Here is an 11473-nt window from a genome sequence, read left to right on the forward strand (position 1 = left end):
TACCATAAGATGATTTTATGAGTTAAGTTCTATTATTTCCATTTTGGAGAGGAGGAAACTGAGGCAAGGCAAAGTAAAATATCCTGTTTAAGGCCACATATTCAGTAAATAGAGGCAGGGAGTCAGTGTAAATGTGGATTTAAGCAAGGGATTTGAGGTACACTCCAGGAGTTACACTATATAATAATTGGTTCATTAAGGTAGTGAGATGAGCAAGAGGTAAATACAAGGAGGAAGTGAGGTTAGAGTCCAAGATGACCTGGAAGTTTCTGGTTTGGGTATTCTTTTGACAAAAGAACACAAGATATGAAACAGATTGAAGTTAATGGGTTGAAATCTGGAAAGAGATATTTGAGCAGAAAGTCGTTACAGCAAAATAAGTGCTAGTAACAGTTAAAAATTATAATTGCCATATATTAAGTATTTACTATATTCTGAGCAGTCCATGTTTTTATTATCAATAAAATAAATTCATAAATGACTAGTTATTTATGAATATGGTCTTGATTTATTCAAAGAGATAGATCGGAGATTTATATGTCAAAGACCTTACCAATTGCCATATATAGAAAATAGTTGAATTATTGTATTTCACTGAGCTCATGTAGAAAGAGTGTTGGGTGAAAAAGGTAGAAGCCAAGTACAGAATTTGAGGAAGATTTACCCGAGGTATTACCTAGAGAAGAACAGCCACCAAACCAGACTTGAAAGGAGAGAGTGAAACTTTTTTTTTAATTTTAAGACTTACTATAATATTCTATTAATTCAAGAAAACTCACCCATATCATGTTTCCTGATTGAAGTTCTGTGTCAAATATGGTAGACATGCTATGTAAACTAAGGCTGACTAGTGCCCATTGGATTGGGCAGATGTCAACAAGACCATTGGTAACCTTAGTCTTAGGGGAATAATCCAGAAAAACTCCGATTTCTCTGGCTTCAGGGCAATCAGGATATAAGAATAGAAATATGAAATAGCTATTTTTATAAAAAGAAAAGTCAATAAAATTGAATGAAGTTAAAGATAAACCAATGATTGGAAAATTCTCAGTGACCTGTTTTTTGATGAGAGTATGAAACTCTGGGGTAGCTCCAGGCATGGAGAAAGTGGTGGGAATTTGGAAGTGACACTGAAAGGTGTTGGGATGTTTCTCTGTCATGGTTTTTTCTGATCTGAAGCCACCAAAGTTCAAGTTCAAAATTAAAGAAAATTTGTGAAACTTAATTAGTGCCAAATGGAGAAAATGTAACAGGTTTTTAGTAATGTTTTCAATCAACAGGATCAAAAGACAGTGAAGATTTAAAAAACAAATTTATTGAAGGGCTAAGTTCTACTCACACATGGATGTGGATAATCATTTATAATAATTTGCTGAACTTGGATACAGATTGTACTAGCAGATTTTTCATTTAGAGTAGGTCATTTTTCAGTTACACCTAATAGACACAGTAATAATTGTAGTATAATAGTTGTTTCACTGTTCAATATGTCATTTGGCAATAAAATTTTAGAGTAGTATACCTTAAGATTGTACACAATTAAGATTTTTCTAGTATTTTTGAATCATTTTGCCCAAAGAAATATATTATGATTCACAAGTGTGAACTGCATATCTAATTTTAAAATTTCAGGTAGTCTCGTTAGCAAAACTAAAAAGAAACAACTGAAGTATGCTAATAACATATTTATTGCAATATTAGCAAACTATTATAATTTTAACATGTAATCAATAAAAATATAGTTTAACAATTGTCTTGAATATCACATGTCTATTTTACATGAAAAGCACATCTCGATTCATGTTTCAAATAGGGATATCCACATTTCAAATGCTCAATAGCCACATGTGGCTAGTAGCTACCATGTTGGAGAGTGAAGAGTTAGACAACCATTTTATTGACTAATAAGAAATTCTGATTATTCATAGAGACCATAGAGAAAATAGTGTTTCTAGGTGACAGTAGCTTATCCTTCAAGTCTTACCTCCATGTCATCTCTTTTGTGAGACTTTCTCTGAGCATCCTGGTCAAAGCATACCTTCCCATACATATTTACCTAGCATGTGTTATATTGCTATATAATCTGTTGCATTATGTAATATTTACTTTTTCCTTATATAAAATATTGAACTTCACAATGGCAAAAGTTGTCTGCATATCTCCAACCCATATTTTATTTAACAAATAGTTTTTGAGTGCATATTTATTATCAAGTATTGCTTTTTGTGCTCAAGATATACCTGTGGGGAATAAAATCACTGACCTTATAGGAATTACAGTTGCAGAAAATCAATGCTCAGTAAAAAAATGTTGAATTAAAAGAAATTTAGGTTTTAACTTTTGGTGAGTCTCAAAACAATAGGTTAAACTTAACAAAATGATATTTAACAGGTGATGAATTTGTAAATAGTCTTGCAATTTGATTTAAAGCAAGAACCTTTTATAGAGTTTTAGGATGGAAAAGAACTGGCTTGATAGTATTCACATGACTGAGTGGTTTTAAATAAACTGACTCAAAATTTGAAATAAGGGAAATAGTTTTTCTTTAATATAAGTAGGCTTATCTAGCAGTGGTACCAGTTTGTACCACATCTATACAAATGTTCTGGGGACCAGAACTGAATTTTGAGAATTCAGACATTTGCAAGTTTAGAAAATCCAGTGCAAGGGATTCAGGATGACAAGGAGATGTTGAAGCTTCCAGAGCAAACCTGGATGACTTTTAGTGTCTGCTGTCTTTAAGAAAATAAGACACTTGATGATGGGAGTTTATTGGAGAGGGGGCTTCTTAATTGTATGGGCCAATAATGCTGTGGTTAACCTCCAGGAAGTGTGTTAGGTAGGACTGAAATTCTTTCAAGATGATTAAGTAAAAATGAATATGTATCTGTCACAGACTACAGTGATGAGAATATAGGGGACCACTACTTTATAGTATGCTATGTGTTTAACACTATTTTTCTTCATCTTCCCTTTTATTTCTTTCATTTTGGGGGAATGGTGCTCTTCTGGTCTGCATGCTTCTTTCCACCTGTGTATGTCTGTACTTTCTCACAGTGAATTGCATTATGATTTATACTATATTTATCTTTGTAAATATATAGCTACCAAGTTTGAGCTGCTTGGATGCAGGGATCCTCTCTTATGATTTTGCCAATAACCAGCCCTATTGCTTACATAGCTGGGATACTCAGAAAATGTTGATTGGTAAAGAACTGAATTCTAAAATAGAAATTTAAGTTAACCCAGTATGCTTTTGCTGCTGTAGTATTCTAATTGCTTTCTTAACATCTTCTCTTCCCTTCTTCCTATCCTGATTCCAATCAGAATGATTTTTTTTTAAACATATATGATCATATCATGCAGTCCTTGAACCACACTGGTTATCTCCCACCTCTCTCTTTACTCCCCAGCCTTGTTGGCTCCAACCCTTGCTAACCGCTTGCTTGTGCCAAGTATCACCTCTCCACCCCCATCCTAGCATCAGCCTTCAAGGACACGTAAATCTGCCTTGTGTGGATCTGTTTCTTCTACTATAGACCTTTAAAAGATCATGTTTCCTTCTTTGGGAATAATCACAGTTCTGTCTTTACATTTAGTTCTCATTATTTGATTAATAGTCTGCCCATTTCATTTTAAGTTCCATAAGAAGTGTGCTTTGCCTGCCTCCGTGTGCAACATTACATCATCATACCTAATGCCTGTAATAAATGGCTAATACACATTTGTTAACCATATATAAATTCATGAACAACCAACACATAATAAGTGCCACGTGTCTAGACTAAATCTTTTCTGTCTGCACTCAGAAGTATCGTCCATATGACAGAAAAGACATATGAGAAAAACCTCTTAAACTATATAATCTTGTGCTTACTTAAGCAGAAACTCTTTTTAATATAGGGATTATCTCTATAGACCCTGAAGAGCACTTAATACTTGTTCTACGTAAAGGTTAAATTTTATTTTTTATATGTGCTCATGTAGTTAGAAATTAATACTCTCCTAGGTCATTGAAATGTTAAATTTTCTAACCTTCTAAAACACTTCATTTTTCTCAGCTTCAGGCAAGATTGAGAAATAAAATAAACTCTGTAAGATATTAATATCCTTAATAGATACTGAACCTGAGGGCTGACACACCTATGGGTTCTTTCATGTTTCACTTTTACTGAGCACTATACTTGATTGTCAAAAAGTAAGTTTATCAGTAGCATGAAAATACATTAGAATGTAAGAAATAATTGTTTTATATGTTAAAATAAAATAGCATATAAAACAAAAATATAACAAAAAATGATTATATATTATATATATGACAAGATTCATTGTAATTATATGAAATATTTTGCCTAAATACAGATTTAAATTAAAAGCACCTAATTATCACATAGTATCTTACTCTCTTCATAGCCTCGTTCACTTGTATGCCCGTTCATTTCTGGTATCCTCTTGCACTCATTTGGATATTTGCTCCGCCTCAATTCTGCTTCCAATGTGGGTGACAGATTTCTCATATTCCTGCCTCCACCATCATGATTCTGATACTCACCTTTCCATTCTCTCTACCTGACTTCTCAGGAAGTATTATCTTCCTGTTGCAATTTTATTTTGGGGGGGACTGTATAAAAAATTTCAGAAGCTCTATTTATACATTAATATAAAATGTTATTCATCCATGTGTCTTAAAATTTACTGGTGTGTCTTTCTCTGAACTAGCAAAGTGTCACTTGAGCTCTTAGCTTGTATCTCAGTTACCTTCTACGGAGCACTAAGGCTCATAGTGTTCTAGAAAGTGCAAAGACTCTGGGGCAGATGGAAGTAGAGGACACTTCATTCCCACCTATTGCATTTTATTTCATTGACCATAGGCAGTTTGTTTCACATGCTTAAGACATCATCAAACAAGAAGACACATACCCCAGAGAACTATCCTGAGGGCCAAATGATAAGTCCTATTTGCAGACCTCCATTTTCCACCTTACTGCCTTTTCTGTCATTTAATCTTTAGTGCACATGCCTTGCCATATATTTGCTACACCTTCTACTTCGTTACCTAATTTCCCTGTTTTGCTTGGGTCTGAGGAGAAATTTTGAGTTCACATTCTTGGTTAGCTAGAGGATAACAATGATAATTTCTCTTTGGCACACAAACAAGTGCCTGCCACTCTACTTATTCTACTTATATTATTCCCCAGTCTCTGTAATTTACCCTAGTAACATTTGTCTATAATTATCATATGTGGCTAGGCTCTGTTAGTTTGAGTTACTTGCCCAAAATCACACAGCTAATATGTGAAAAGGTTGGACTTTTATCCAAGGCCATTTTGACAGCAAAGCTATATATTTGTTTTCAAGGCCCATGCCAGAACATTACAACAGAAAAGGTTTTATTTAATTAAGTGCTTAGATTTTTTTTTTTTAGGTTGATTGAGGTAGAGGATGGAATATGTCTCATCTAGTCATTGCTTTTAATTCTTCTGAATTACAGTGATGTCCTTCTTGGCTTTATACTTTTTTATTTTCAAATGTATTCTTAATGCCAAACTAAAACCTTATAAATATAAATATTTCAAGTGTTTTCTAAAAAACAGGCTGAGAGTAATGGTCCCTTTGGGCCTGTTAGATAGTCAAGAAAAAAAAAGTTGGCTTATGTAATAAAAAGGTAAGTAAAGATAATTCTTTATATATTTTGAACTCCAAAATTCAAGAATACTTTTTTTTAATTTAATTCAAGCACCCATGAAATCTGATGTGTTCCCAGTTCAGCTAGCATCACAGTCACCCATAGCCTGAATGAAGCAGAATCTTTCTTAGTAGTGTATACTTATTAAAAATACAAAGAGTATACTCAGGTGGTTTAAACCCAAATAATAGCCAGTGAATCTGGTGTCCTTTGCTTTCTAGTGCCACCATGTGCTTTATTATTTATTATTTTTGATAAATCTCTCTTTGGCTAAGCTGAAAATCTCACAACCTCTCTCTCCAGATAGAATGTGTAAAGACCAAGTTCAGTTTTTCATCCTGAAAGTGAGATTCAATTTACTATAGAAAAGCTTTTAATCTTCATATATGGCCTGACATACTGGGTTTTATTTAACAGCAGAGTTTCTTAGACGAGTGCAAGGTATTTCTTCAAAGAACCTGACCAAATGCTAAAATCCATTTCCTTCTAAAATTGCAGTTGTTAAATTAGACCTAAAACATTTATGAATGTCACTTTGCCTTTCCAGCAATTAAGGAGTTCAAAAAAAAAAAAAACCCTTTGTGTTACATAGCTTTGAAATTATTATATTTATCCTGAACTGGCCCTTCAATTTGCTCTAGCAAATACTTTGGAGGTTGCCTTAAAGAGGGAGACATCAGTTCTGAACAGGTGTGGAAAAGGGTTTCTTGATGTATAAAAGTGTCCTATTTCAAAGGCATTTTAGCAATTTTAGCACATCTACTGCTGTGAATTCCCATGCAAGTAGGTGGCCAATTCGTTTCCCTTTAAAGAGCAGGAAATCTATAAGTCAAGATCATTGGCCTAATTTCACCATGATGAGGGGCAGTTGGTGATTTCCTGAAACTTTCCCTTTCCTGTCTCATTGTTTTAGTGTTGATCCTCCTGATCATCACCATGAGAAGAAGAAAAAAAGAACCTCTTATTTTTGATGAGGAGAGAGATATCAGAGAAAATATCGTGAGATATGACGACGAAGGTGGGGGAGAGGAAGACACAGAAGCTTTCGACATGGCTGCACTAAGAAATCTCAATGTCATCAGAGATACCAAGACTCGGAGGGATGTGACTCCAGAGATTCAGTTCTTGAGTCGACCAACTTTCAAAAGCATCCCAGATAATGTCATTTTTCGGGAATTTATTTGGGAAAGACTGAAAGAAGCTGATGTGGATCCCTGTGCTCCCCCCTATGATTCCTTGCAGACATATGCATTTGAAGGAAATGGCTCAGTGGCTGAATCACTCAGCTCCTTAGATTCCATCAGCTCAAACTCTGATCAGAATTATGACTACCTAAGTGACTGGGGGCCTCGCTTTAAACGACTTGCAGATATGTATGGAACTGGCCAGGAGAGTTTGTACTCATAGCCCCGGAACCTTAATTTGAAATGTACTGAAGAAAAAGTCAAAGCAAAAAAAGAACCCCACTCCATACAGAAAACGAGAACTCGACTTACTAGAGAAAATGGTTGTAAATATCTCTCCATTTTTAACTGTTTAGGTTTTTGCCTTGGTGAAGCATATCTTCATTAGACTTATCCAAGGGACTGCACTGACCACAGACTCTGAGCATTTGAAGGCTTTTTGATAAAATGAAATGCTCAGTGGTTTGTGAATAGATAGCAACTCTCAGATACCTGCAAAGCACCTAACCTCGATGAGTAAGTAGTGCCCTGTGTTGTCCGTGAACCAAGTGTGCACTGTAGTGAGAAGAACAGAACACGATGAGCCATTGAAAAGTCCTGGAACTTCTTGCATATCAAAACTTGGGGCAAATTTAATTTACAGTGATGCATTTAGCTTGCTAGATTATAGAATCCAGAATTTTATTGCTGTTGGGTAGCAAATATATTTCATTTAGCAATATATAAATTCTTAGAAAATCCTCCCCAATCCTCCAATAAAAGCCAATAAAATTTGGTTTAGGACGACATAAACCGTTGTTTAGCAAAGAAATTATGAAGTGTTCCAAATAAGAAAAAGGTAAATCATTCTTAAAGTTTGCAGTCCTTTTGAGATGCTTGTGTAGGTATGAAAAAAGTTGCTGTCTATTCATTGATTTTTATTATCTCTTCTGATTTATACAGGAGACTATCTTTGTGTTTTTTATTTGACACATGGTGTTCTATTTATTTTGGAGCTCCAATCTCCACTGAATTCAGGTCCATCTGACTGCCTCATAGCATTAAGCTTGTCAGAACATGCTGATTTTTCTCCAGTCTGAGCTACACGAAGGAAATGAAGCATGGAAATGGAGAAAAAAACCATAGAGCAGTTGAGCTTTGTTGCAGTTCACATCTCAGAGAGGAGCACAGATACAAGGACATAGTAGTTGTTGATCTGAGCCATTAGAATGTTCCAAATGGTGGAATAAAATATTTGTATTTTAGGAAGATCTCAGAGAGAATTGAGCTTTTTTTTTTTTTTGATGCAAGATTTTTCAAGGTCACAAGTTCTATACGCTCCAAAGAATTTGAGAATTTGTTTTCCCCAGGCTCTTTTGCTGTGAATGTATTGAGCAAAAGACTTTATTTTTTACTCTATCTTAAACAATGTAATGTTATAAATTTCAAAAATCCATCTTTAAATTCTGATGCAAATTTGTTCCTCAAGAATTAACCAAGCAGTGTAGGATTTCTGTACTGGTTTAGATGTGCCAAAATGAGGAGAGGAATTTCCGGTGATCACATGTGTTTGAGATGGACTTCTTAGAATAAGAATTTTATGACTAAAATAATATTTCCACCTATCATTTTTTCCTAGAATAGTACTAGTTTAATGTGCACATATTTCAGTAAGAATGGATTTTTTTCTTTCACTTCTCCTTTTAAAAATAATTTATTGTGTTCCTAATAAATCTACAGGTAGTAGACACTGTATAGGAAATTACATTTTAAAAAAAGTGCTTCTTTCTGAAAGACAAACACTGGAATCAGAATATCAGTATTTTGATTACATGAGGAGAAACTAGGATTCTGTAAACCTACAGTTCTTCTTTAGAAATAAGGTACATGAAAGTGGCCTTCAACTTCATCAAAATAAATTCAATAAATCTGATTATCTGCAAACAGCCCTTTCATTTGAAGAAAGTTTTGTAAACACTGTTTCAGGACTAGATAGATATGCTTCTTGCTGGATTAATATACATATATATGAAAAACTCGTAACAGTAAAAGGTTCTGTTCATGACTTTTAGTCACATATGTAAGTTTTTCAAAAAAAAAATACATAGTACACTTACCGAATTCAATAAAAGCAGAGTGTGGTGCAGGAATTATATAGGCATTAAATCAGCAAGGTGCTGAGAAAACAGTTTTGTAATAATCCCCTTGTTGTCTTCAGGAAGATAAAATAGTTTAGTACATTTGGATTATGATGTCAAAACTGCTGATTGTTGCACATATCACTAAATGGAGGTTTGAATGTATTTTAGAAAAGAAACATCACATCATTCACCTTGCTTTCTCTTGTTTTCAAGTATATATTTTTTCTTGTTTTTTTTCATATTTGTGGGTCATAGATTGGGAAAAGAAAAGCTCAAATTTAAATAAAGATTTGAAATTCTTGCATATACCCACTTGCTTTTATGTGTGGACAATTACATCAATACAGTATAAACTTGGTTCAATGGTATTTTTTAAAAACGCTTGAGATGGCTGAAAGAATGTCCCTAATTTAGATGAAATTTATATGAAGTACTCTAGCTAAGCTCACCTGTAATGGAGGTGAATTGGTTATTTTAGTTTTTTTTTTTTTTTTTTCTGAAATCTAATGCTATGTATGATTATCTCCATAATACTTCAGAGAGACACTGGAATAGTTGATTGATAAAATCAATGTTAAGCCTAGTTAGGACGTTCTCCAAAAACATTTATATAACCTATTATCTAGTTACTAAAATTCAGTGATATACTGGAACCAGCTAGAACCAACTCCCAAGAACCAATGACATACATCTCTTCTCAACCCTCCTTCTAGAGAGAGCATTTTGGTGGATTGAAGTTAGCCCTGGGGTAATATATCTGGACCACCATGGAAATCAGCAAACACTACCTGTTTTTCCTGGAGAGCCAGTTGTTAAATGTTTACCAACACTTCACTGCTTACATCGCTTTAAAAAGGAAATGTCATGATTGTAAATATAGTATGAATGAATAGAATATCAAGTAATGACATGCAAGGAATTTATACTCTATCCTACTACTAAATATAGATGCATGTGATACTCCCCAGTATGAAGTCCTTGGAGCTACAAGTAGAAAGGAAAGGATCCACTTCATTGTGGGAAGCAATGGCTTAATAGTTTCAAGGGCACACAGTAGTCTGGGAAGCCAATAAATTTAAATATTTTCCGTTTGTCCATATGGGGGCACCATTAGAAACTCAAGGTGCACAAAGTAATGCATATTTTGACACTTTAATTTCTTAAAAATGTTCGCATTTTATTTGTTACTGTCTATGTCAAGGAAATATGCCCAAGCCCCAATTCTGTATTATTGCATAATTTTAAGTCAGCATAAAGAATACGAAAACTAAATCTTATCAAGAAAGTGGGCTTTTGCAGATCAAACCTAAATTTTCATTCTGGATTCACAGATCAGTTTCTATGTTAAAGCCATACTCTAAGGTCAACTGCAGACCAAAATTAAGGAGACAACAAGGAAAGATTACCTCTGTGAAGGCAATGAGTAGATCTTTCTATAAGCAATTAGATGAAGCTGGTAGACTTCTTTGACCTGAAGCTCACACCCAAGGCTGACCGCAGTGGGGTCAGGTAACTGCAGGACACAGACAGGAAGTAATCGTGTGGAGGTAACGATATCTGCCTTTTCACCCTGCCCTCTGAGAATGTTTTAAATTATTTTAACTTCATGCACAATTACATTTACTACACTAGATGAGCAGGCACTGCCAATTATTCTCGTGTAAAAAGTGTAGTTATATAAGGTGTGAGTGATATTTGTGTTATGGCCCACGTGCCCAAAGAACTTTGTGCGAATAGACTTGTCTCTTATATCTAAATATAAAATCTGAGGGAGCTTAAAATAAGTTAAAATATATTGCAAGAGGCAAAAACAATCTAAATATTTTAAAGTTTTTAAGCACTAACTGTAAATATTAATCTTCAAACTTTCAATTTTGACATCAATTGACTTACAAACTGTTTTAATTAACCTAATCGGGTTTTTTTTGTTTTTTGTTTTTGTTTTAATTTTTTTATTAACATTTAATGTATTATTTGTTTCAGGGGTACAGGTCTGTGATTCATCAGAACTAATTGTTTTTAAATCACTATTTAAAGCTTTATTTACAGTTGCTGTAATTAATGTTGATTATAAGAAATCTCCAACTTTTGACTCTTTCTGGTCAGGGATGTCTGGAGGCACATACAGTGTATATGACAATTAGTAGAGAAGGAAATTCATTTTCTGTTATTATACAGTTTTTTAAAATTATTAATAATGTATATTATGTGTATATACGATGTATGAAAGTTTCACAGGCAAAACTAATGCAGTAATGTTAGCTAATCATCAACATAACCAAAAGAGCAAGGGAAGAGTAATAGCATTTACATTTTGAGTGTAATTGAAATTGTTTCAGAGGACTGGGATAAGGCCTCAAGAAAAATGGGAGTGATTTGACTCTGATTTGGCAGCCATTGTAAAGTACAATTCTAAGGGTAATTTTTCAAGCAAAAACAAGACAGCTAGTGTGTGTGGCATTCTGGTTCTTTTTTGTTGTTAC

At 34.0% G+C, this 11473-nt stretch overlaps 1 protein-coding gene across 1 annotated transcript in view; it reads left to right on the forward strand.

Annotated features, from left to right (window-relative positions):
* The window catches only part of CDH7 (cadherin 7), a 130683-nt gene extending 121046 nt beyond the window's left edge, over window positions 1-9637 (forward strand). The window contains exon 12 of the mRNA XM_027576285.2: window positions 6600-9637. Coding sequence (XP_027432086.1) covers window positions 6600-7093 — 494 coding nt within the window. The 3' untranslated portion in view covers window positions 7094-9637. The remainder of the gene's footprint in view (window positions 1-6599) is intronic.
* Window positions 9638-11473: the final 1836 nt, after the last annotated feature.

The sequence above is a fragment of the Zalophus californianus genome, chromosome 14 (assembly GCF_009762305.2).
Source record: "Zalophus californianus isolate mZalCal1 chromosome 14, mZalCal1.pri.v2, whole genome shotgun sequence".
Lineage (NCBI taxonomy): Eukaryota > Metazoa > Chordata > Mammalia > Carnivora > Otariidae > Zalophus > Zalophus californianus.